Source organism: Haliaeetus leucocephalus, unplaced genomic scaffold (assembly GCF_000737465.1).
Source record: "Haliaeetus leucocephalus isolate CR32 unplaced genomic scaffold, Haliaeetus_leucocephalus-4.0 Scaffold285, whole genome shotgun sequence".
Lineage (NCBI taxonomy): Eukaryota > Metazoa > Chordata > Aves > Accipitriformes > Accipitridae > Haliaeetus > Haliaeetus leucocephalus.
Window position 1 is genome coordinate 27,318 of NW_010972721.1, and position 27,162 is coordinate 54,479.

The 27,162-nt window shown below is 51.7% G+C and overlaps 3 protein-coding genes across 3 annotated transcripts in view; all 3 read left to right on the forward strand.

Annotated features, from left to right (window-relative positions):
* The first annotated feature begins 5,587 nt into the window (after positions 1-5,587).
* LOC104833432 (fibrinogen-like protein A) lies at positions 5,588-8,162 on the forward strand. Its single transcript, XM_010570078.1, has 3 exons — positions 5,588-5,591; positions 7,204-7,748; positions 8,157-8,162. The coding sequence occupies exons 1-3, from the start codon at positions 5,588-5,590 to the stop codon at positions 8,160-8,162; spliced, it is 555 nt and encodes a 184-aa protein (XP_010568380.1).
* Positions 8,163-11,185: 3,023 nt separating this feature from the next.
* LOC104833433 (angiopoietin-related protein 1-like) lies at positions 11,186-23,929 on the forward strand. The gene is made up of 2 exons (XM_010570079.1): positions 11,186-11,312; positions 23,301-23,929. Exons 1-2 carry the CDS (start codon positions 11,186-11,188, stop codon positions 23,927-23,929), a joined length of 756 nt encoding a protein of 251 aa, XP_010568381.1.
* Positions 23,930-26,708: 2,779 nt separating this feature from the next.
* Positions 26,709-27,162, forward strand: part of VPS37D (vacuolar protein sorting 37 homolog D (S. cerevisiae)) — a 2,679-nt gene continuing 2,225 nt past the window's right edge. The window contains exon 1 of the mRNA XM_010570080.1: positions 26,709-26,738. Within this exon, the coding sequence (XP_010568382.1) occupies positions 26,709-26,738 (30 nt within the window). The remainder of the gene's footprint in view (positions 26,739-27,162) is intronic.

Sequence of the window (27,162 nt, forward strand, 5' to 3'; positions counted from 1 at the left end):
ATCCTCTACCTTCAGTCCCTGCCAGTCACGTTATTTGGTGTCCCCAAATCCCCTCTATTTAGATGTCTAATTCCTTGCCTTCATCCCTGATAATTCTGTCCTGTCAGCACCCCCAGTCCAGTCTCTTGCAGTTCCCAAATCCCCTTCTTTGAAACCTACACAAGGCTTCTCCTTTTCATTCCTCCATATCCCATCCCATGAATACCTCCATACTCACCTGCTGAGGCAAGCTGCCCAAGAGCTGGCCCAGTCCACAGCAGAGTGGCAGATCTTGGTGCACAGGTGTATTGGATTTGTGTGGCAAGGTTTTGGTAGCAGGGGGGTTACGGGGTGGCTTCAGTGAGAAGCTGCTGGAAGCTTCCCCTATGTCCGACAGAGCCAATACCAGCCGGCTCTAAGATGGACCTGCCGCCAGCCAAGGCCAAGCCAATCAGCAATAGTAGTAGCACCTCTGCTATAACATATTTAAGAAGGAAAAAAAGCTGCAGGGCACACAGAAACGGCAGCCGGACAGAGAAGTGAGAACGTGTAAGAGAAACAACCCTGCAGACACCAAGGTCAGTGAAGAAGGAGGGGGAGGAGATGCTCCAGGCGCTGGAGCAGAGATTCCTCTGCAGCCGGTGCTGAAGACCATGGTGAGGCAGGCTGTCCCCCTGCAGCCCATGGAGGTCCATGGGGGAGCAGATATCCACCTGCAGTCCATGGAGGACCCCACGCTGGAGCAGGTGGGTGCCCGAAGGAGGCTGTGACCCTGTGGGAACCCCGCGCTGGAGCAGGCTCCTGGCAGGACCTGCAGATCTGTGGAGAGAAGAGCCCACGGAGCAGGTTTTCTGGCAGGAATTGTGACCCTGTGGGGGACCCATGCTGGAGCAGTGTGCTCCTGAAGGACTGCATGCTGTGGAAGGGACCCATGCTGGAGCAGGTCGTGAAGAACTGCAGCCCGTGGGGAGGACCCACATCGGAGAAGTTTGTGGAGGACTGTCTCCCGTGAGAGGGACCCCATGGTGGAGCAGGGGAAGAGTGTGATGAGTCCTGCCCCAGAGGAGGATGAAGCAGCAGAAAATAATGTGTGATGAACTGACTGTAAACCCCATCCCCATCCCCCTGTGCCACTGGGCAGGGGGGTAGGTAGAGAATCCGGGAGTCAAGTTGTGCCCAGGAAGAAGGGAAGGGTGGAGGGAAGGTGTTTTGAGATTTGGGTTTATTTCTCATTACCTACTCTGGTTGATTGGTAATAAATTGAGTTAATTTTCCCCAAGCTGAATCTGTTTTGCCCGTGACGGTAACTGGTGAGTGATCTCTCCTGTCCTTATCTTGACCCATGAGCCCTTTGTTATATTTTCTCTCCCCTGTCCAGCTGAGAAGGGGGGAGTGACAGAACGGCTTTGGTGGGCACCTGGCATCCAGCCAGGGTCAACCCACCACAACAGGGTGGTTTCCTGAGGCAGGGAAACGCCATGGCAGTGGAGAGACCCGCTGGCAGCCAACAGCTCTCATGAGAGATGCTGATGAGGCCTAGGCATTGCCAGAGCAACCGCGGCCACCCCCACACCTATAAAAAGCAGACTAGCAGCCACGAGCACTGCAAACAGAGCGGGCAAACAGTGTGGCATGTCAGCCAGGGTGTGGCGTGGCAGTTTGTGTGGCAGTTTGTGCGGAAGTGCGCACAGGAAGGGCATCATCACCCTACCAGCTCAAGAGGTGAGTCCCATTGGTGGTCACCACCCTCTCAGAACGAGCTTAGCTATGGTATCCACCTGGCAGAAAGCCATGTCCTCTGCACTCACCAGAATGTATGTGGCAACCCAGACAGAGCTCCCACGAAAACATACAGCCGTCCAGGCCTGAGGCTGCAGGGTGTGCCAGAGCCTTTCACTGATAAGGATGGCAGTAGTGAGAACAGCTGTGTGAGGCATGACCGAGTGGGCGATCTGCTCAGCCTGGTGGCAGAGCTACGAGAGGAAGTAGAAAGGTTAAGGAGCATCAGGGAGTCTGAGAAAGAGATAGGCTGGTGGAACCATGCTCTGTCCTCCCTGAGACAGACAGGAACAGCCACCAGAAAAAAAACAAGATCAAAGGGATCCTGCATCCTCCCCTCAGAGGGCCACGAAGATGATTAAGGGGCTGGAGCATTTCCCCTTTGAGGAAAGGCTGAGAGAGCTGGGACTGTTCAGCCTGTGAAGAGAAGGCTCAGAGAGGGGTCTTATCAATATAAATAAATACCTGAAGGCACGGAATGAAGAAGTGGGAGCCAGGCTCTTTCCAGTGGTGCCCAGTGCCAGGGCAAGAGGCAATGGGCACAAATTGACATACAGGCAGTTCCATTTGAACATGAGAAAACACTTTTTCACTGTGAGGGTGACCAAACACTGGCATCCTTGGGGATATTAAAAACTCAACTGGACACTTTCCCTGGTGGCCTGCTGTAACTGACCTTTCCTGAGGAGGGGGTTGGACCAGGTGATCTCAAGAGGTCCTTTCACAACTTGCCATCACATCCCAATGAGATGGCAAGAGAGGCCATCACGTTGCCACCTGCCTCAGCAGACCCCTTGTTTCCCCAGTGCCAGAAAACATCTTACTTCAATGGCAGCAAAGAGGGGCTGGTCAGACCACGCTTATTAAGGTCCCACATCACACTACTCTCTACCCTCACCCTCCTAGATGGGCACACCTTCCAAAACAATCCTCTAGTTGAATCAAGAGCCTCCCATAGGTTTGTGGCCTTTGAATTTGCCCAGAGCACCCAGACCCTTACCCAACCCACCCCAAACACTGTGACTGTTACAGATGGGAGAAGAACACACGGTGGGGCCATAATCCAAGAGACCTTAGAGTAACCATGACACTTGGGCTCCCAGAGAGTCTATCCTTTGGCCCCAGTTATGGAAGCACAAACCTGTCTTTAACTGGCACTTGGGATCCTTGTGCTTCCCTGTAGGAAGGGAAGACCCAGATCCCAAGGCAGGAGCAGGCCCCAGGAGCCATCAGGGCTTGCTTCCCCTGCCACAGGGCTCTGCATGGACAGTTCCAGAGATTCCCATGTTACTGCTTGTGGAGGCAGGACGATGCCAGCACCCTTGAGTCCTTTTCCCCCTTCTGAAAGTGTAGTTCACTGAGTTAAGAAGTTTAGCTGGCCATGTCCAAAGTCAGCTTTGTCACTGAAAAGGGCTATCATGAAAAAAATCTAGAAGTGACGGCCTGTTTTTCCTTCCCCTGGAGATCTGCTTTTAAGCTGTGCCTTTACCACTGGCTACATGGCAGCTGTGCAGCAGCTATGTCTATGCCCAGTCTCATTCCTCCAGTTCTGCCCCTGATGGGACCCGCTGACTTGGCCTCCAGGCTTGACCTCGGACCTTCCCTATCTCTGCAAACATGCTGGGTCTGTGGCCCCAGCAAGCAATGGACTATCACTATCTCCAGACTGGAGTCTTATCCTGACTTTCTACTGAGCATCCTGCACAAAGAGGTCTCTGCTGCCCAGAAACCCTGCCGGGGTCTCCGGGGTGACAGGATCTGCAAAGGGAAACAGGGTGTATGAGAAGGGAGTGGAGGGCTTGGGGAGTACCTGAAGGCATACGGAGTGCTCTGGCATGAAAATGAAAGCAGATGTAGGACACTGGGATGTACTGCAAAGAAGATGGGGGACTCTAGGTGGCACCAGAAGGCCAACGGAGGAGTCTGAGGTGTACAGGAGGGAAATCAGAGGCGGCCGAAGGTGCATTTGCCACAAGGTAAATGGAGTGATTCTTAAGGGACAAGAGGACCAAACGGAAGCCTCTCCATTGCACCAGAGGGCAAATAAAAGACCCTGGGGAGCATCAGAGGGCACATCAAAACCATTAATTCAATTCTGTGTGCATTCAGATCCCCTCAATGAACTCTCTATTCCTCCACATGTCACTGTGGTCCCTTCCATTCTTCTGTATGCAAGCTTATGCTCCCTCTGTTCCCCTTTGTGGACCCTCAATTACCCCCCATTCCTTTTTGAGTGCTTGTAGATCCTCTCTGCTCCCCCACCTGTGCCTTGGAACCCCACAGTTCCCATCCATGCATGCTCAGATCTCCAGCCCCGAGTCCCCACCATCCTTTCTGTGTGCCTTACATCCAAACCATGCCTCTCCACATGCTTTCAAATTCCCTCTGTTCCCTTCTGGGTGCTTGTAGATCCCCGCAGACTCATTCTGTTCACTTCCAAGCACTCTCAGATGCTCTCCATTCCTATCCAGCTGCTTTCATATCCTCTCCATTCCCCTCATTTTGCTCTCTTGAAACCCCTCTGTTGTCCTCCTTGGATAAACAGATCTTCTCCAGTCCCTCCCTTACATACTCAAGCATCCTCCATTTCCCTTTGTATGCACCCAGATCTCCTCTGTTCCCCTCCTTGAATACTCAGATCTCCTCTGTTCCCTTCAGCATCTGCTCAGTGCTGGCTTCTCCCCTCTGTGCACACTCACATCCCTTTTTTCCACAAGTGCCCTCAGATTCCCACTGTTGCCCTCCATCGACACTCAGATCCCACCCGTCCCTTCTGTGGGTGCTCATTTCCTATGGGTTCCACTGTCAGATCCCTTCCAGACCCTCTATGCACCCTCAGCTCCCCTCTATTTTCCCTCCATGCACCCTCAGATTGCCTCCATTTCCTCTTTATGCACACAGGGTCAAGATTTCTGCTTTCCCCTCTGTGCATGCTCAGACCCCTCCATTCCCCACTGTACATGCTCAGATCCCCATTGCTGCCCTCCATCCACCTAGTTTTGCTCAATTCCTGGGCAGACACTTGCTTTCCTCTGTAGCCATCCATCCTGCATGATCAGTCTCCAAAAACCAATGCCCCAGAGACCACAGCCGTCTCAACTGGTCTACAGAAACATTTTAGCCAGTGTCTTTCAGCAGGCCAAATCAGCTGTATCCTTCCAGATCAGGACTGTGGCCCACTGGGGAGTAGAGACTTCTCCTGCTTCCCCCAGATGGAGATCACCTCTGTCACAATCCTCCATCTGCTGTCATGCAGTCCAGAAAACACCAGCTGCTCCAAATACTGTCCCACAACAGGCAGTCTTTCTGGGAGTCTTGGGCCTGCTCCGACTTCCCCACCAAGAGCTAGGCTGGGCTTGTCAAAAGCACATTAAACAAGAACCAACTGATCTGGCAGCACCCTGCTGTAATGGTGGGAGGCAGGAACATCCCCAGTGTTTGCTCTCCACACTTGTTGGTGACTGGCATTCAAGTGTTTCTTTACTGAGCTGCACTCTTCAAAGCTCCCGAATAGTTCCCAGGGGAAATTCCAGCCAACGAGCTAAGCACTCACACAAAAGACCATTCCAAGGACTCTTGCTGGCAAGGGGTTTATTTTCTTTGCAGCTCAGGAAGCTATGCACCTAGAACCACAGGCACCTTCATCTTGGCTTGTGTTTTCTAGGGGCACAAAGGAAATCCAGCCTGATTTCCTCCTCCGGGAGAAAGGAATCTGGGAGAGGGGGTAGGACCCACTCAGACCGCCCACTGCAGAGGGCCCTACAAATGCCTCTGTGAGACCTGCCGCTCCACAGTTTTGCACTCCAGAGAGCATTCCAGCGTGGACGCCATGGGTGAGTACAGGGCTAGGAAGCAGAGGGTTCCTTGCTAGCAATGGGAGGAGCACAGGTATGGCAGCCCAGCAATAGGGAGAGGCTCCATGCGCTGGTCCTCGCACACTGATGGGGAGCAGTGGCATCAGTGCCCTCTAAGGGCATGCTCACCTGCCACCCCTTTGAACACCAGCAGCTTGTGCCCTGCCTTCTAGCTCACCCCAGCCAGTCCCCTGTTTCAGGGGCCAGGGAGGAAATTTGGCTCAGTCGGGTTTGGGGTGCTTTCCTCCACCCAAAACTATCATCTCATGCATGACTTTTTGGGAGCTGGTCAAGGGGAAAAGGCAAGGTTGTCTACCCCTTGGGCAAAAAAGTTGAGGCCTTTTGGCAAGCTTTCCAGCTTGCACAGACTAGTCTGGTGCTGCTCAGCATGCTTGGTGCACTCCTGCATCTCACATGGTTGTGTTACACTGTGCAGCACTAGAGCCGTGGGATTTCCTGCCTCTCTGGAAGGAGGGTCATGTTTCATCTTTTCTCCATCTTTTCCCTTTCTAGCAGCCCAGTGCCTTCTGCTCCTTGCTTGTGTGCTGGTCTTGGCTGCTGCAGGCCACTCCATACATATACAAACCCTAAATATCTTCAGGAAATCTCCCTCCAACACTTTGGTGAGTGCTCTGAAGAAAACCAGTATGTAGCATCCTGTGGGCATTGCAGTGCTCTCACCAACACCTTTCAGTTCCTTGGTCTGGGTCAGGCCTGGCTGGTAAACAGCCCTAGCCCATGCTCTGGGCCAGTGGAGGCTGGATAAAATGACACTTGGGAGAGGGTGTGCTATGATGCCTCAGATCCAAAAAACACCTCCATGGTGTGTACAGGCAGGTGGGCTGGGGAGACGCGGCATCAACCCCAGCCTCTGCTCAGATGGGGAGAGAAGCTCTGCCCATCTGGCAGGATGACTTAACTGTAGTGGGAAGTCCTACTTCAGCAAGCGAGCTGAAGACATGGGGAGACCACACCTGCCAGCACAGGGGGGTTCCAGTGTTGTGTGCTTATGTACAGCCAGCTCTGGGTGGGGAAGGACCCTACATGATCCCTAGCCCTGGCCTGCTCCAGGATGGAGGATGGTGGATGTGAGGAGGTGTACGCAATGCAGGCTGCAGTGTTGTGCGTGTGTATGTATGTGTGTGTGTGTGCACTGTGCAGACTGATAAGTGTGTCTGTGTGCTTGAAGGGGTCATTTTTTTCCTGTTCCCTCAGTCACAGGCAGGGGCAAGGTCCTCTCACCTTCCTCCCCAGCATGACCCTGCTTTAGTGACACAACCCCTTTCTCAGGAGACCCAAAGGAGCCCACTAGTGTCCATATCAGCCTTCTGGACTGATACCAGCACAGCCCAGGGGGTCTGGAGCCTTTCACTGGGGCTACCTCCTGTTAGGTGTCCCATATGGAAGAGGAACAGAGGGCTAAGGCCAACCCACTTTTACCTCCAGCCAAGCACATTGACTTCTCTGGGCTGGGACAGATGATTATCCCCCAGGTACTCTGGCCAAATGTCCCTCTGTCCTGCCACAGGGTGAAACATGGCGTTGTCCTGTTGCACAAGCTTTTGTTAAATCACCCTCTCTCCTGCCCCAGGTTGGCCCAGGGACTGCAGTGAGGTCTCTGCTGGCAGCCCCAGTGGCATCTACATCATCCAGCCCACAGGACTGCACCCCACTGTGGTGTACTGCAAAATGAATGTGACGGACAGGGGCTGGGCGGTCATCCAGAGGAACTGGCAGAGCACAGAGATCACCTGGGCTGAGTGCTGGAGCACCTATAAGTACGGCTTTGGGAACCTGCACACCAAGTACTGGCTGGGCACTGAGTACATCCATCAGATCTCCAAGCAGAAGGTCTACCAGGTCAGGTTTGTCATCTGGGATGCTGCAAACATCAGGTTTGCAGACTACAACCTCTTCAGCCTGGAAGATGAGTCCCATGGCTACTGGCTGAGGCTGGGAACGTACTGGGGGACAGCGGAGGATGCCATGGACTCAGACAATCCCAGGAATGTGCACAACAACATGAAGTTCTCAATAAAAGATCGGGATCAGGACACTTACAGAGGGAACTGTTCCTCCCACTCTGGTGGTGGGTGGTGGTACTCAGTGTGTTATTCTGTACGGCTGAACATCAAGGCGGGGCATAACCTGGGGCAGCCTGTGCAACGGGAACTGCAAGGCTTCTGCCACCCTCATCAAACCAGCTCCGTACCATTAGTACTCTTTCCCCCTCCTGTCTGCACTGGGCACATGGCCAGAGCAGTGCCCTGCTGGGGCCTGTTTTGCTGGCTGGGGGGCTGGGGGTGAACAGGGTTGTTACTGTATATCAAGAGCTGTTTTCTTTTCCTCTTCTCTTGAAAAGTAGCAAAGCTCCCTGCTTTGTCTCTGGCCTTTAACATCTTGTGGGTTTTTAGGGATCATCATTAGAACAAGTCTTTATAAATGCTGTGATTTCCAAACATGTTCCTTCTGGGGAGAAAACTGTGCTGAGAAATCCAAGGCCCTCCTGATCCAGCAAGGTCTTACTCTCTTTTTTCTTTGCAGGTATAGATGACTTCAGCAGAAAAGTATCAGTCATCACTAGCTAACCTGATCTAAGTTGCTCTGAGCCCAGGCAGGCCATGTATGCACCATTTCCCTGCTGTAGTCTGTGTTCGTCCTGCAGAATAAAATTGCTTTCAGAACCTGCAGACATGTGCAAATGTCCCTCATTTGTTTGGGATCTTCTCACAACTGCTGCCAGTTTCTTGCTAGAAGCAGACCTGAGGCTCCTGGTGCAATAAGAAAAGACTTTCAAGGGAAAATTTTTCGTAAGACTCAAATGAGGTATTAGAGACAAGACTTTCACTTAAAGAAGAGAGTTGGGTTTTAAGGTGTGGATCTTTCCAAAAGGGAATGCAGTACCACATGGCCAAGTGCAAACACTGAGGGTAGGAGGGAAGCATCAGCTCAGTTCAGCCCTACCAGCCGTGACCTGGAGCTAACCAGAGACAGCAGGCCAGGCCAGCATCATCCTGCCTTGTTTACCTTGTGAATGCTGGTCCAGGCCTTGGAAGGTAACTGGAAGAGTGGGCAGGGAAGAAAGGGACAACAGCACTGCCAGGCCACACAGTGCTGCATGGTTGGGATATCTGGGGCAAGTCTAAGAGCTGAGGCAGCCTGACATGGCAGGGGTCCCGGAATTTGAAGAGGCCTGGATCAGCTTGGGTCCATATGGGCTTGCTCCAGTGTGGTGATATCTCTGTGCACTGGATAGCTCAACAGTGGCCATGGTACCTGTGATATGGTCTCCAGGGCTGGGCAGAGGAGGGTGATGTCTTGCTGGCTGCACTCTTGCTAATACAGCCTAGGATGCAGTTCACCTTCAACACTGCAAGGGTGCATTGCTGACTCCTGGGCAAATTGCCGTTTACCAGGAAGCCCAAACCCTTTTCTGTCAAGCCTCCCCTCTCCAGTTAGGTTGTACATCCAGGCTGGAGTGCAAATGACTTTTTAAGCCCCCAGGCATATCTCTCAGTCCAGAAATGCTACTCTCAAGTCAGCTTAAACTGGGAAGCCTTTCTCAACCAGCAGCACCCTCATACATTCAACTCCCCATATATCAGGGCTGCAGGCCCACAGTTGCCTCCAGGGCAGCCAAGGCTGCCTGTGCAACCTCTTCAGGAACACAGCACTGCCATAGCTCTGCAAGGTGCCCTGGGACCTCTGTCACAGGTCTTGGCCTGAGAGTCCCAAGTTGTTCAAGATTCACAGCCACAAGCCTTCCTTGAGCTCAGCTTTTCTTCCAAAGACAGAGGAGAGGAACTGTGGCTTCTTTCAAGCCCTAAGTTCAAACTTCTCTGCATCACAAAGGAGATCCATAGCCACATTCCCGCTCTGCAGCACAGCACAATGGGACTGAGTGACCTGCATCTCTCATGCCCTCAGGGAGCCCACCACCCTCTCCACACTCCTATCCATGCTGGTTTCTGCCCTTTCCCAGCACAGAGCAACTACCTAGCCATGGACAGGGGCAAACTGTAAGCAAGGGTTTTGCTGGCCCTGTTGGCTAGTTGTAGCCTTACAGCCACAGTTCAGTGCGCAGTGGCTGCAACAAGCCATTGGAGGCAATATTGCATCCAGAGACCTGAGAACCAAACCACAGGCAGAATTAGGTACAACAGCTTTTCTAAGCTGTGTACAACCATACCAAAGGGAGAAAAGCTCATGTTACAGGCTGATGCTGGGGTCAGTCAGCAGCAGGGAGAATTGGTGCCAGGCCTTTCACTATGGAACATTGAAGTATTTCAGAAAAAAAAAAGAAAAATCAGCACAAAACTCCCGCATGCCACACCAGCTCTGCACCAGCTCAGCCTGGGAGCAGAATCAGCTCTACAGCTGACCCTGGCCCAGCACTGCCTGAGCAAATCATCTTGAAACCAGCAGCCACCATGCCAGCCCTGGGGGAGGCAAATTCTGCACATCTTGGGCAGGTGTGTCTCCTTGCCCAGGAGAGGACCTGCATAATACACCTACTTTCCCCCAGGTCCACCACCCCAGAGACTGGACAGGTTGATCACCCAACACTTATGTGCAGTGTCGCAGCAGCAGATAGACACAAGGCAGCAAAGTCTGGCTCCAGGGTTTATTGCAGCTGAATTCTCCCACCATGGGTAGCAGAGCTGTGGGGCATATGGGGCCCAGGGAGGGAGCAGGGTCTGAGCAAAGCAGAGAGACACCAATTGCACAGGGAAGGGAACTTTCACTGTCTCCCCTCTCCAGGACAGGAGTGGGCACACCTACCCCAAACCAGTGCCTGCGTCCCAGTGCCAGCCAGCACTGCGGCACTGGGCGAAGCTGCCCGTGTGCCCGGAGCTCCAGGCGATTGCTCTTGAGCCAGAGCTGCTGTGTTTCAGCTGGTGATGGTTCAGGTGCTGCAGGCAGTGCAGGAGGTGCACTGGGACTGGCACAGGGCTGTTGGCAGGCACAGGAATGGGGCGCTGAGCTGGGGATGGTGGCACTCCCCCAAACTCCTGGGAGGCTGGGCGCTGCGGCACGGTCAGCACACATCTGTGGGTTTGACCAGGATGAGGGAGGATGTGCAGTCACCATTATCGCAGAATCCTGGCCAAAGGATGTGTTTTTTGGCATTAAGCAGGACATTCTGGCACCTGTCGTACCACCAGCCCCCATAGCTGTTGGCACAGTTCCCACTGTACTGGTCCTGGTCCTTGTCGGTCGTGCTGAACTTCATGTTGTCATGTATGCCCCCCTTCTTGGGGTGATAGCTGGTCAGATAGTCATCCCCATCACCAGAAAACCGGCCCAGCCTCAGTGGGTACCCACTAGCCTCACTCTCCACCCTGAAGATGTCATACTCAGCATAATGGGTGACGTTGGCTTTATTCCGTACGATGAAGCGGACCTTGTAGGTGCCCTGCTGTGTCAGCAGGTGCAGGTACTCGGTGCCCAACCAGTGATCGCCCTGAACGTTCCCGAAGCCGTACTTGTAGGTGGTCCAGGATTGCTTCCATGTGAGCTCAGTGTCATGAGAGTTTCTCTGGACAACAGTCCAGCCCTTGCCTTCAGTGTCCATGTCGCACCACACCACGCGTGGGGGAGACCCTGCCGGCTGGATGACGTACACCCCGCTGGGGCTGGTCTTGCGGAGATGGCTGCAGTCTGCAGGGAACCCTGCAACAGCAGCAGTGGCAAACACAGGTTGGGGTGGGAGAGAGAAAGATCATATGACTCTGTCAGGGCAACAAGGAGTTCCTGTAGGGAAGTGAGGACTCAGGACAAAAAGGGCTCGTTTTATCTGTGGTCTACTCCACAGTGTAGAGTGGCTTTTCCACTGGCTCATCCACAGGGCAACTGAAGGTGTCTAAGACAGTGGCCCTGGTAAAAGCCCTAGGATCTATTTCTCGTGACTTGCTATTTCATTTGGAGCCTTCTAATGCATCTGGCCAAGAAAAGAGGGGAAAAAAATCTTCCAGATGCCAGCGATGTCCTCCAAGTATATCTGGCCCTCACACAAGGCCCTTGATATGTTGAGGTACAGCTCTTGCATGGATCAGAAGTGTCCAAAATGCTCCACTGGATGAGGATGTGTAACGAAAATTTATGTTTTCCCTGGGGGTCCTGGCATTGCAAAAGAAGGCTAAGTTCTACCTCGATCTTGCAGGGACCTCTTCCCCCAGCTTGTTGCAGTTTATCTGTTAGCAGGACTGATCTGTCATGACCTACTTGCCAAACTAATTTGCTGTGTAATTTGTTTTTCTTGTTTTGTGTCTAATGAGGGACAATTTGCTGTGGGAATTCCAATTCAGCCCATGAAATTCTGTTTTTTGGGGGCACACAGGTCTTGCAGGGAGTGTAACCCTCCCTTGCAGGAGCAACGCAAGCTAAAAAAAAAAAAAAAAATTGCTGGGAGGATGTCTCCTAGAACTGAAGTGTAAAAAGACAGAAACACCACAGAGCAATCCTGCCAAGTTATGATGTTTGGGCAGAAACCCCTTGGTTTCAGTCTGGAGCCACCAAAGGGGTGAGGATGGCTTGACAGGTGTCAGGCTGCTTACCTTACAAGCCATGGCCCAGGGGTCTGTGTGTATGAGGAGTTCTTGTGTTGTGCATCAGCCGGGGTGCATGCTGGCCTTCCTAGCACTTAGCAGACCTGAGAGTCAGTGCTGAGCTAGGGAGACACTTTCTTGCTCTGCACCTTGGTGCCCAGCCAGTGCCCCCCACCCACTACATACTCACCACTCCGGGAGCTGGCAGTGGGTACTGCTGGGCCAGCACTTGCACAGAGGAGAAGCGTTGCCACCACTGTGGGTAGGAGGACAAGGTCCCCACGGAGCAAACTTGTCCCAGCCTGGTGCCCTGGGGAGGAAAGGGCCCAGCACCATTAGGATCCTTGGGCAGCCCCCTCTGCCCCTGCCAACAGCCCCCAGAGAGCTCGGACCAAGGAAGGCAGAGCCACGGGGTGCAGGTAGGAGCATAGGGCTCCCAGGGTGGTAGAAGCTGCAGCTTTGGTGCAGGCTCTGCCCATGCAGGGCTGAAGCAAGGTGAGAAATGGCTTCGTCATCCTCCTGATCAGCACCTTCCCTGCACCAGACAGCAACCTGGAGATCTGTTCTCAGAACCTACAACCCAAGAGTAGCTAGGAGAAGACAATGACACAGCTAGATCTGGGGAGAGTAGTTTGCCAGAAGGGAGGATTACAGTTCTTTTTGGAGTAGTCATGCTTAAGCCTTTTATATAAGCCACTCCAGCCCAATGACAGCTAGTGGGAAACCAGATCCAAAGGGTGGGTCCTATTGCACAGATACCACCTCCCAAGCAGACAGGAGGAAGTCTCCTGGGCCCACACAGTGACACAAGCCCAAACCCTCTGTGCTGGCCACCAGCACACCCCTACACCCTGCACTAGCTCCATTACTGGGGGAGATGCCTGGGGAAGAACCCCTTTGCAACCACATATGCCACATGCATTGGTCAGGAAGGGAAAGGACCAAGTTGAAATCTAGGTCTCCACATTAACTTCCCTTGACAGGACATGGGAATACAGGGCATAGGTAGCCTGGGGAAAGCATAGGCTGGCACCAAGCATGTGTGTCATTTGGTGCTTTGGTCTTGCATCCCCTCTGCTACCAGGGTGCAGCATTTATCACCCAGGCAAGATCATGGCTGCTGTCCAGCTAGTCATCTTGTGCCTTTGTATACTCACCCTGGTCAGGTCTTGTTTGAGCCCAGCACCACACATGAATGAAGTGTGCAGCTGGGAAGATAACTCACCCATCACAACAGCACAGCTGAGCAGAGAGCAGGAATCCTGTGGTGCACCCTCCCATGCCAAGCTTTCCACGGTGACTTTATAGGCACTGCACACACCCACTTCTGTTCACACTTGTTGTTTGTAGAGGCACAAGGACGCACTTCCAGATTGTGACTTGAGCAGTTTTCAGATCCCATGACAGCACAACTAAACCCCCTGAGAGGAAGGAGGCATGCCCTTCCAGCCAGAGAAGTACAAAATAATCCCCTCCATGATGAGGGATTTCAATTATTGACACTCCCAGCTACACAAACACTACATGTGAATTGCCCACTTGGAGCAGATTCTGGACAGCCATGATCAAACTGGAGAGACCCAGCTTTTTAAGGACAAGGACATACACCCAGAAACTAGAAAAGGAGGAGAGATTAGGTCTCCTATGTGCCCAGTCCCAAAGGTGACCTTGGAAAGATGAGGACAGGTCCTCAAGAGACGTGCCTGCTTGCTAACTCTCCATTGGCAGGTTTCAGGATCAATGAGTTAAGTCATTAGGCTGGAACCAGTGTCCAGCAGCCAGAAGTCACTGTATACACAATGTCCCCTGGCACCCCAATCTGCATGCTCTAAGTAGAGAGCAAGGGCTCCAGGTAACAAACAGGTGCCCATGGGTCCCTTTGCCACTCTCCTTCCCAATCCCTGTCTTTGGCCTGGTGTGACCCTGCAGATCTGCCCCCAGCCCCAGAAATGTCGACCAGGGGTTGCTCTCTCTATGAGAGCAAAATGGTCTCAGGACAGATTGTCTGGGAGGGCTGTTCTTCATGCCAGAAGGTGCAGACAGCTCCATCACTTTGTCAAGCCAATTTTAAGAGAATAAAGATGTGGCCTTTCTACTTTCTTCTCCTGTGTTGCTTTCAGTAGCCTACTGACCAGATGTCTTCTTCATGGCACAGGTTTAAACCTGATGTTCACAGCAAGCCAGTGTCAAGCTGAGGCTCCCATCAAACTTTCTGTACTGCAGTAGCCCACATGAAGCAGTGCAACTCGCAGGCCTGGATGGACAGCAGCATCCAGACCTCGCCGGGGTAAGGGATCCCTGGATCACCTTTCGTCTGAATCCTTAGATGTCACCCCTGCTTGCTTGGTTAGAGGTTGGGAGCTCTTGTCCACAGCCTCATTTAGTTTGGGAGAATCATAAAAGCAGCACTCTCAAGCCTATGGAGGGAGAAAGGCCCAAGCGGCCCTGGGAAGAGGGACCCCAGGCAGAGAGGCCACATCCTCTTTCTGTGGGGGCAGAGGAATTGAGTGACTTACGGGCTCCCATGAGGTGCCCCCAGAGCTAATGCCAGCACTGAGCAATGCAATGCCTTGGGGTGGGGTGGGGTGCCTGTGCCAGGTCTGGCAGGCAAGCTTCTGCTGGTGAGCCAGCACTGGGATCACTGGTGGCAACAGGGCTTCCAGGTGCAGCAGGAACATGGGCCCCACAGATCATGCAGAGGAAGTCCTCCCCTGCCCCTGTGTACAGCAGGCTCCACTGGGCTGCTCCAAATAGATGCAAATAGTATTTCCTTCAAAGAAACAATGTGTCAACAGGACAGCTTATCTACAGACCAGCAGAGACCCCAGTTTTGACTTTAGCTCAAATATTCCAGTGGATGGTGTCTTCAAAGTTATCAAACAAAGATTTTCTAAATCACGCCGATGTGGGACCTCTTTCTAAGAAGACAGCTGCAAGAGGACCTCTGAGCAGATATGAGTTGGAAGCAGAGCTGAGGACAACCATTCCAGAGAGGCAGAGAAGGGAGCACCATGCAGGACTCAAGGGCAGAGAACGAAGGCATGAGCAAGCTCTCTGGGAGCAGCAAAGGCTGGCTGCTCCACACAGGCAGGCAAGTCAGAAGCCAAGAGTGCACCCCAAGGAGGCAATGCCCTTGATGGTGGGGCTCTGTCCTGCTGGGTCTGAGCACAGCAGGCAGAGCTGAGTGTTGGCAACAGCCCCAGGCAAGGCAAGCAGTGAACTGGGTCCCAGATCCTGGACAAAAGGACAGAGTGCAAAAGGCAGGGCTGGAGATAAGCTACAACATGGATCTGAGTGGTCCATCAAGGGAATAAGCTATCTACAGTGCAGGTCTAAGATCCATCCAGAAAGCAAGGCCAGAAAGGGGACTGGAGACCAGTACTCATACAGTGTGGTTCAGGTTAGGACTGAAGGTCCAGGGCCGAGCTGAAACAGGCCTCATGGGCCCAGGTGAAGGTGCCAGGTGGGACTGGTCACCAGCCACTAAGGCTTACTGGTGCACTCAGGGCCATGACAGTAGCAGTTAATCCTGAAAGAACAAATCACACCTGCCTAGCTGGCTGTACGGGTCTCTCATGCTCCATAGGCCCTCAGGCTTTTGCTATAGCTCTTTGAGCTTACAAAGTTGCTTCTCAAGACACGTTCTGCTGCAGCCAGTTCTGCATATTGCACAAGGCCTGGTGCCATGGCTGTGCTCCTGCAGAAATACAGAGGCATAAGGGCTGGGAAGGGGGCTTTTCAGAGAACCTGAGAAACACAAGGTAACCAAGACCAGGAGGACCTCTGAATGTCTCTGGTCTGATCTCGAGGCCAAAGCAGGGACAACTTAGAATAGGTTGCTTAGGGTCCTGTCTGGGTCAGTTGTGAATATGTCAATGAATGGAGGTCCCACAACTTCTCTCTTTTTCTTTTTTTCAGTCTTTGAACACCCTCGGGCTGAAATTTTTTTTATCTAATTGTAATTTCTCTCCCTTCCCTTATGGCTGTTGCCTCTAATCCTATCCCTGTGCACCTCCATGGAGAGTCATAGAATCACAGGGTGACAGAATAATTTAGGTTGGGAGGGACCTCTGGATGCCATTTAGTCCAATCCCTGCTGAAAGCAGATCTAAAAAATCAGGTCCTTGTCCAGTCAAGTCTTGAACACCTCTAGGATAGAAATCCCACAGCCTCTTTCTGGGCACCTGTTCCACTATTTGACCAACCTCATGTTAAAAGAAGTCCCTATTTCTAACTGGAATTTCCATGTTCCAACTTAGATCCATTGCTTCTCATCCCACCACCATGTACTTTCTTGAACAGTCTGGCTCCAAGTTCTTTGTATCCTCCCATGAGGTAGCTGTAGTCATCAATAAGACCTCTCCGTTGTCTGCTCTTCTCCAGGTGGAGCAAGCCCTGTTCTCTCAGATTCTCCTGGCATGTCCTGAGCTCCAGGCCCCTGACCAGTCTGGTGGCCTCCACTGGACTTGCTCCAGTCTGTCAATGTGTTTCTTGTAACGAGAGGTCCAAAGCGAGACACGGTGCTCCGAGAGCCTGACTCTATCTGCTCTCCACCCTCCCACCATGTAGCTGTAGGCAGCAACAAGATCCCATCTCAGCCTTCCCTTCTCCAGGCTGAACAAGCCCATCTTTCTCAGACTGTCCACAATATGTCATGTGCTCCTGCCTCGACTGTCATGGTGGTCTCAGGTGGACTCCTGGAGTTTTAGTCACTGTTGTGCACAGGGAAGCCCCACACAGGACATAGCACTCCAGGTGTCATCTCACACATGGAAATGAATAATCCTTTCCCTCACCCTCCTTGGCTGCATTTTTCCAGATGCAGCAGCAAACAGATCTGTGCCAAAACTGTGGCTCTTTCAATATCAAACATATATTAAGCAGGAGCTGGGCCCCAGGACACAGCTGGAGTTTCAGAGAAATCCCCTCTATGGCCTCCCCCCTGCCTGCTTTGCACGTCCTAACACAAACACTGGCCACAGCCTCCTGGAAAAGCTGGCTAGGGACTGGAAGCTGCTGGTGAGGCTCTGCTGAGGGTTGCTGCCTGCCTTTGGTTGCATCTGCTGTTGAGCAGAAGCAACAGCACATCAGGGTATGCACAGGAGCCTCCATGACCAGGCAGCCACGCTGCAAGCAAACAGCCTGTGACAAAAGCCCAGCCTGCTCCTCTGCAGGCTCTGGCTATGTTGTGCTGTCCAGCACAAGGTGGATGCTGGGGTACAGGAGTCCTTGTAACTCAGAATACTGTGGGTATCAATCCCTAGGAAAAGGATGGTCTGGCATTTTCTGTAAGAAATCCATGGTGTAAGCACTCCTAGTAGCAGAGAGGGGCTTGAACTGAGACCATTTTACACCAGTGTCATGTCACGATTCCCAAAACTCCCTTGTGACTGCCACAAGGGCTGCGGAGCCAGGAGAGACTACAGTGTACGTTGTACAAGAGGCAGCGTGGTGGTGGCAGGCCAAGCACGTCAGGAGGCACCTGGAGTGGCACTTTCTGAAGTTCGATGCACAATTTGCCAGGAACACTAGAGTACCTCTTCCCTGAAGGGTCTAATGGGGTCCCCAGTGGCTGTTGGGCTTGATGCCTGCTCTGGAGAGAGAGATTTACGCCTGATGTTTGATTTCCATCCAGGAGAGGGAATGTCATCTGGGTATTTACTTACGAGTTGAAATGTGCAGAGGTGCCCCGAGGATGCCGTTCCCTGGGGAAATGCTGCCAGGGCAGGGGGGCAGCCAGGCACTGTAAATGGCAGTTGTTTTAAGGCATTTGCTTATTGGCACCAAATTATTTGCTTTGCCTTTGAAGAAAGCTCTTCAGAGCTTTGCCTCTGAAGAAAGCTCACCTTCATGAGACACAGCCTTCATTGTTGAGGACAAATCACTTAATGATGAAGAGCAAATAAGCCATAAACCACTAGTCCTGTTGCCAAACAGAGGACAAGTGCTGTGGTTTAGGTCTCGTGCCTCCACCCCCTCACCTGCTGAGCCCTATAACTTTCAGGCTGGACACCTCTCCGGCCAGGCCAAAACTGCTCGGCTTCCCGCTCCGCAGGGTCCCCACAGAGACAGCATGGGTGAGTGTGGGATGGGATGGGAGGGGACAGCAGCACTGCGTGTGGCTGCGGATCACAGGGCATCACAGCACTTTGTCTTCTGCAGGGCTCCCTTCTCCCCACACCCCAGCCATCCCAGTCCATTACGGGATGGATGCTAAGTCCATTACGTTGCCTGGGCTCACTGTGCCCTGGCTGGGAACTGGAGCAGGAGCCTGCATGTTCTGCTATTTTCAGGCTGTATCAGCATAGCCCTGGAGTGCCAGATAGCCCATTTTACAAGCCTCATATTTACCAAACATGTTTTGTAATTTTCAGTTCTCCAAGGAAAGTACTAAATACCCTAGAATAAAAACCAGATTTTTTTTAGACATTCCTGCTTAAGGAGAGATATTGAACTAGTATCAAGATCTGGAGGTTAGGTGCTCGAAAGCATCCACTCCTGTCCCCAGAAGAACACCCAGGAGAGGCTCATCCTCTCCCCTGCATCTCGCTACCCAGACCTTTCATGACCATTCATGGGGCAATGGGCCAGCAGTGGAGGAAGCATTGCTTCTCTGGTGGCCTAAAGAAGAGATGTCTTTAAACATGCCTCTAAACACAAGTGTATTGAGATACTAAATGTTATGCAGGAATTGAGAAGCAAATCAGTTGAACTGAGTGTGTTTAAAAGATCTTTGCTGTAAAACTGTAACCAGCACAAATGATTGGGATGACTCTGAGCATTCCCAGAAAGGAGTGCTTGTCTCTAGGGTGGCTGCAATTGCACACAGTGGTTCCAGGACAGCATCATTGGTCATTTTCCTTCTCAGTCATCTCAGGGAACGGTGCCAAACCCATGTATCTCAGGGCAGTGCAATAGGTTTGGCTCTGCTCCTTTTTGAACAGTGGTGGGATCAGATTGGCAATCTGCCAGGGTGAGCTACATCTATCATATCAAGAACAGATTTCCCCATGGGCAGGTGTCTCCACAATGCCCCACTCCCTAGGAACTGTGATAAACTTTCTATAATTTTATTTAGATTCAATATTGCAAAAAGTGTGCTGGTTTCCTAGCTGTTCTGAACAAGAACAAACCAGAGCAGCTGGCTACATATGGAAATATTGAAATAGTCATATAACCATATAAAGGGCATAACTTGCACCATCCAGGCAGTAATTCCTGGAAGTTTGTGCTGCCCCTCTCGGTCATGCTGATTTCATGCAGGGCAGAGAAGGAGAGACAGCCCTGCCTGGGGCTTGTTCCCACACAGACATCTGGGTTCTTACTGCCCACAAACCCAGATTGGAGGCAGGAGTAGTCCCAGTTTACACCATGTGAGTGTGTCACAGGAGTGTGATGGGAGCTGAGAGGAATGGGGATTCCTCCCTCCATGCTCACCCTACTTGTTATCTCCTGAGATAGCCCTGAGACCTGGTTTTTACAGGGATTTCTGATTACAGTCACTTTGCATTTGTACAAGGTTTTCGCACTTCTCCTGTGTCAAACACCACCGGCAGCAGGTGACACTGCTAATGACTCCTGCCAATGAGTATATGGCAGCTCACCTAAATGAGTGAATTGGGGCTTACAGCTCCAAGAGGGAGCTGTACACATAAAGAATTTTATTTTCCTCTTTTACTCTGCAAGTAAAGGAGTCAAATGCGATTCATGACTTTCTAGTGGAAGAGTTATGATCTCTTTCTTCTTTTTCCAATCTCTTCCCATTTCAGCTAGCCAGTGCCTTTGTCTCCTGCTTTTCACTTGCCTGCTGGCCCTGGCAACATCTCTTCTTGCGTTGGAGATACAAAACTTGCATCTCCTCAATGGCACGACAGATGAAATTATCAATGTTCCCCCAGAGTCCTCCCAGCTAGGTAAGTATACCACTACAACAGGGAGAGGCAAACAAAGTCATGTTCAGTCAGATCCTACGGAGACGTCTTCAGCAGCCTAACCACATCCCTGTAACACAGAGGAAGGACTAAATACTTCTCTATGTGTGAACAATGCCAATGCAATGTAGGCTGTCTTGCTGGAACAAGAATCATTTCCTCTCAGAGTCCTCCTCTGCTTGCTGCCTGTCTCTTCTGTCTGGCATGAAGCTCTTCTGTCCATAAGTGAGTTCAACAGTCCAAAGCCCAGAGTTCATAGGATCCCAGGAGAAGGGACAGGTTCAGTCTCGTTGGCAGCAAGACCAAACCAAGGGTGTTGTGGGCCATGGGCTCTTCCTTGGAGAAACAGTGTTAAAGATATTAAGGTAGACAATCTCTCAAAACAATGTTTTAAGGCCATGGAGAACAGTGGCCACCTCTGGAAATCAAAAGGTCAGTGGAGAACTGAATTCAAGAGAGAGGTGAATACAAAGAGGAACTAAATGAAGTTAATACAAAGAGTCTAAGCAGTGGTACTGACACAGAGCAATCAGATGATGGCACAGAGTAACCTACAAATACCAGGGTATATTGGAGCAATGAGAAAGCCTCCAAGAAATGCTCCTGGAATAAAACTGGGGACTGTGGGTAGGACATGACATGACAGAAAGAGCTGCTTCCCTTCTAAGGGAGGAGGAAGAGTTCTTGGCAGAAGAGCTCAAGGTCCAAGTGTCTGATGCTGGTTTCACATCAGCCTTCATTGCAGAGGTCAGCTGTCAGGAAACTACCGACACAGGGAGCACCCGTGACTGAGACAAGAGCTTGGGCTTCATCAAGAACTGCAAGTCTGAGTTGAGAAAGGGGGTGTGCTCTGGGCTTCACACTCATCTCTCACCCAGACCATTGGTAGGGTGCTCTGAAAACATGAGCAGCACGAATGCAAGATGGGTAAGCAGGGAGGCATGCCAGAGAAGACAGGCTAAATTTCAGAAGTCTTGACTTGTGGAGGAATGCTTCCAAACGGATGGCAAGTGAAGGCAGAAAGAAGCAGGGGCAGACTGTGGCTTACAAAAGGAGCATGAGTGAACAGCTTCACATGGCTGTAGTAAAAGTAAATACCAGGGTAGGAAAGTCCTCTAGACCACATTACATGAGTGTTTCCCACTCCACACAGGCTCAGGCCAACCACCACATTTACTGGTGGGCTTCAAGATGCATTTGGAGAGAGTCAAAAGGAAAGGGGTCAAAAATCTGGCAGGCAGGCTGCATCAGGGAAAGCTGAAGAACTGAATGGTTTAGCCCCAAAATCAGAAGACCGTGGAGGAGGAAGTGATAGCAATATTACAGTCTGTCTGCAAGAAAAAGCGTACTCTGTGTGTAGTAAGAGAAGGAATGGGCTTATACACAGTGCGAGAGGCCTGTTAAACACTTCATAAGGGATGGGATAGGAAAGCACCAGCTGAGAGTGAAAGCAGGGAGCAGATATTTGAGGATGACAGAGAGCAGCTGCTGCAGGGTTAGGCATCTGTTTCAGAGAGGGGACAGGAATGGCTTTTGTGATTCCATAAGCCTGTGATTAATTCTCTGTTTTATAGCCACCAGTGGATATGCAGAAGATGTCCTTGCAAAAGAACTGCATTAATTCACTCTTCCAGCAATGCCCTTAAAAATTCCCTTCTGACCCAGCTGAGCAGAGCCCCTCTCCCAACTCCCGATACCTGCAACAGTTTTCCTGTGTCTGTTCTCACATTTCTTTCCCCTCTTCTTCCTGAGTCCCTTCCTAACTGCTTCTACTGCACTTTAACAACAATCCTTCCAGTGTCGCCACCACCATTCGAGGTCTTTCCCCCACACAGTGTGTCCAAATCCCTCTCACCAATGAAGCATCTGCCTCATTTTAACACCATGTAAATTACCCAAAACTACCAACTGGCTGATATCTGAAATGGTAAAGTCCCTCTGGAATTAGGAGCAACAACAGAAAAACAGGAATATCATCTGGAGAAGATCATGCTCTCACAGCAGGCATTTGACATGTCTACTCTCAACACTCACTCCTGTCTCCTCTGTTCCTGTTAATTCAGGTAATGAAGGCAAACATGTTCGACAGGTCAGAGACATTCCCCACCACCCACCGGCGGGCCATGGTAAGTCTCTTTTCAAGGAGTACATCTGCTCATAAGGTTTCACCATTGCTAGGCTCATGAAGAGCTCTCAGCCACCGTAGCCCCTGTCCCCTGGCTCCTCCCAGGAAAAATGTTTTTCTGTTAGGCTTCAGAGGTGTCACAGCTCATAACCGCAAGGAGACTCTTACCAGTCATGTCCTGGACTCAGTAGTTGATGAGGATCTTTAGCATGGGGAATTTTCTACCTAGAGATCCAAACTGGAAAGTGATGCTTCATTATTTGCCTTTGGAAGTTGTTATTCGTTATTTTCCTATTTTCACTATACAGTTGATGAGAAGACTGGGTAAGACAGGGACTGACTGCATCACTGAACTGACTGAGTCAACAGTAGCCCATAGGACCACAAGATCGGTCCTATCTGTGTAGGAATAACCAGTAGCAGAGGTAGTGGGAATGGAGCAAGTCCCTTCCCAGAAGTGCGTAGGTGCATTCAGCTGTTTGTTGTATAAGGTGATGACACTCTGGAGCATGGAAAGGCCATAATCAAATCAAATAAGTCAGGAAGTCTCTAAAGAGCTGCTCAGGTAAGCCCAGAGAAAAGCAATGGATTTGCCCTATTGAGATCACAAGGGCTGATTTAATTGTTAGCCATGTGGATGTCTTGATCACACTCTCTCCAAGGTTTCTGAGATTACTATAAAGCTCTAAAGCTTCCATGCTGTAACAACAAATGGCTTTATAACCCAGATTTGCATCTGTCTGTGTGGTGATACATAACCTGCACACTACAGGCAAATCACTGCAGCACTGCATGACTGAATCCAACCTGGGCTAGGGTGCATTGTGTGCTGGGTGAAGGAAGGTCTCAGCAGGCCAAGACATTTTGGCAGCATGTTCCCATCAGTTTGAATCCTGTCTTGGGATGATAGGAAGTCCAACTCTTACATTGATCATTTCAAGATTTTGATTTACTCCTGTGAGCACATGACAGGAAGACAGCCCAAGAATGTGTGTGCAAAAGGATAGAGGCACAAAAGAAACACCGGGTGCTTTCAGTGTCTCATTGTGTGGGATTTAATAACCATCTCTGTTTCCTGTCCCAGGTTGGCCCAAGGACTGCAGCGAGATCCCTGCTGGCAGCCGCAGTGGTATCTACATCATCCAGCCAAAAGGGCTCCACCACCTTGTGGTGTACTGTGAAATGAATGTGACAAACGGGGGCTGGACGGTCATCCAGAGGAACCAGAAAGACACACCAGTCACCTGGGCTGAGTCCTGGAGCACCTACAAGTATGGCTTTGGGAACGTGCGCAGCGAGTACTGGCTGGGCACTGAGTACATCCATCAGATTGCCACGCAGAAGGTCTATCAGGTCAGGTTTATCATCCAGGACTCCACAGACAACATCAATTTCGCAGACTACAACCTCTTCAGTGTGGAAGATGAGTCCCACGGCTACCGTCTGAGGTTGGGCTCCTACGCAGGGACGGCAGGGGATGCCATGACCTCAGACAATCCCAATACCATGCATGACAACATGAAGTTCTCCACAAAGGATCAGGATCAGGACACTTACAGTAAGAACTGTGCCTACAGCTATGAGGGCGGATGGTGGTACTCAGCTTGTTATTCTGTACGGCTGAATTTCAAGGGTGGCATGACATGGGGCAGCCTGTGCAAAGGGAACTGCAAATCCTCCCTTATCCTCATCAAACCAGCTCCATATTGTTAGTGCTTCTTCCCCCTCCTGTCCACACTGGACACTCTGCGAAGGCTCTGCATGGCCAAAGAGCTTGAGCCTTTCTGGAGCAGAGGGAGGAGCCCAAGGGTAGTAGGGTTTTAGTGAAATGCCACTTTCCAGTTCTCTTCTCTGAGCGCAGGCTCCCCCTCTGCTCAGCTCTTTTCCCCTGTGCTTGCCAATGATTCCTTGTTATTATGTTCATAATCAAGAACGAAAAATTCACTTGTGAAATTTGTGGATTCCACATGTACCTTCCCTGTGGGAGGAAGACACTGAGCCCTGGAGTGACTTTTCATCAGAGTTTCTTAGCTGCCTCCAGAACTCACAGCAAGCAAAAAAACTACATGCCACAAATTTCCGTATACTCTGTGCCTCTCTGCAGTGTCTGGTAAAGCATCCCAATAAATTTGCTTCCTTGAGCTCATTCTTCATTAATGAATGTCTGTTCTGTAACTCTGATGTGCTCGCACTGAGATGCCAGAAATCCCATGTCAGGCGCTAGGACTGGAGTCTTGGGGCTTGTGGAGGGAAAAAGCCTTGAGTGGTTCTCACAGGAATGGATGTAAGAAAATTAAATCTAGTTACACTGAGATAAAGGACCTGTGATCTGCACAGGAGGGTTCAGAAGGGACCTGTCATGTGGGAGAACTCATCATCACCACGTTCACAGTCCAGTGTCAAAAACTGTGGCAATATCCTGGTGCCAAGGTCCTGCTTCTGCTGGGAGGCTGTGTCTGTCAGGATTTGTTCCTTGCTATCTGTCTGTCTGCACAGTCGTGCTTTGATCCTGAAGAAACATGATTTCAAAGTTGTCAGTAGATCTGTCTGCTGTGACTGAGAAGCAGTGAATTTAAATTGAAGCAAAAGAGAAGTAGGTTAGGTGTTAGGAAGCACTTGAATTAGGAGACACTAATGAGGGAAGAGCTCATTACAGGAATGAACTCACCATAGTCAAGTTTCTGAGATCAATTTAGATCAACCTTTGCCGGGAAAAGTGCAGAGAGAGCTGATGATGTGAGGCTGCAGGACAAGGCCCCTGCAGCTCCTCCATCCCACAACACTGGCACTGCCTGGACAGACTGTCTGAGAAGCACTTTCACCTTCACAAACCATTTCTGTCTTTGTCTTGGGGCAGCACAGCAACAGCAGTGAGTTCCATTTCCAGGACTGATGGCTAAGGGAAAACCCAGCCCTTGCTTGCCAGCGGCAGAGCCCAGTGCCATCCAGGAAGGTTTTAGAAATTAGAAAATACTGAAAGAAATGAGCAGTGGAGTAAGAAGAGCCAGAAAGTACCTTATACTGCTCCAGAGAACTGCCCTCAGCACTTCAGAGCATAGGGGCACCTGTACCTAGGGATGTCTGAGGAAAAAGATTGCTCAGGGCTACTTCTACTGAAAGCAGCTCTCAGGTGAAGCAAGCTGCACTTGCCCTCCTGAGAGCCTCCAGCACCAAGCACTGAGCCCCCCCAAACCAGAGCACAGAGGACTGGTGGGACCTCAGAGTAGAGCCCATGCCTGCCTTGCAATGGGCACCACAGCACAGGGAGGGGAGGCACAGGACAGCTCCGTGATGGACTTGACATTGGCTGGAAGAGAGGCTCTCCTGCACCAGGGGCACAAGATGGTAGTGGCAGGTGGAGGATGGCTGTCAGGATGGTGCCCCCCCCCCCCGGGGCCCCCAGAGTGGATTTAGCTTCCAAAGTCAGCAGGCTCAATGACATCAGGTGGCACTGGGCAGACTGTGAAATGACACTGCTGCTGCTCCTGGGCCTCTGGGGTTTCCAAGCAACAGGCAAAATTGGAGTTGCATTTGCACTGCTGGACTAAGGAACAAGTGATCCTTATCCCGGTAGTGCTGTCTTCTGCTAGGGCTCTCCAAAGGCAGTGGAGAGACACAGGCCAGCAGATGCAGGAGAGCATCCTAAAATATCCCCACAGTACAACAGAGCTGGCACCCACAGGCCCAGGAGGATGGGCTCAGCGAGTGGGTGTCTCTGCATTGCCATCTTGTCCCTCCACCACAGCACATCCCAGTGTACAGACAGGTTCTCATCCCTCCTACAACAGCACCAGCTCCACACAGCCCCTTATTCCAAGCTACCCATCCAAATGCTTCCTAAATCCTGCTGGGCTCTTGGCCACCCAACAGCACTGACCACCAGCCCCCAGCAGCTCCCTGGCAGCTTCCCTTCACTCAGCTCCAGCAGCCAGTGTTGGTTTGAGGTGACACCTGAAGTCAAGCATGGACATTAAATGCTGTCTCCGACCAGATATTTGCTCCATGGAAATGCCCTGGCCAGGACAGAGCAGTCCCCGCTCCAGCAGCAGTGCACGGCTCTTGTTGCAGCTGCGGTTTTTCACTAAGGTAAAACTTCCCTGGGAAGCAATCCCCACCTCCCCTGAGGTCCTGGTTTGCTACTTTTCCCCAGCTTCTCCACCACATCTTTTACTTAAAGAGTAAGAACCGGGCAAAGATACAAGGAGAGTTTCCAGCACAGAGATGTCCTGAAGTGGAGCTGATAGTCCTCAGGCAGGTTTCTGCTCCCTGAATTTTTCTTTTAGGTCTCTGAATCCCTGCAAACATTTAGTGACCTCAACACCCTGCAGCGAGCAGTTCCCCATCACAAATGGGGCAAGCGCTCCCCCCTCTCCCTTCGCCAAAAGACGAAGGGGACCTGCAAAGAGCCGGCAGTGACAGCGTGCATCATTGCTCTCTCTCTCTCTCTTCTCTCCTGAGCAGATGGGTACAGCGGCGCCAGGATGTCCACAGGATGCACAAGTGCAGCGCCTTGAAGTACAGGGTGAGGCCAAAGGCAGTGATAAGCAGGATGCACTCAGTGTGGTGCAGTGCAGGGCACACCCAGTGCAGTGCAGGATGCACATCGTGTGGTGCAGTGCAGGATACGTGCACGGAGGTCAGGATGCGCACAGTGGGGTGCAGTGCAGGACGCACATAGCAGGGTACAGCACGCGCAGAGCGGAGTGCAGCGCACAGGATGGACGAAGCGGAGTGCAGTGCAGGACGCAGGCAGCGGGGTGAAGTGCAGGATGTACGCGGCAGGGTGCAGGACGCAGGCAGCGGGGTGCATCGCCGGTTCCAACCCCCAGCCGGGGGCGGGGCGGGGCGGTGCGGAACCGCAGCGCCTTGTGCTCAGCCGCGGCTCCTTTAAGACCGCCGGGGAGGGCGAGCGCGGGACGGCGCGCGGCGGGGGCGGGGCGCGCGCA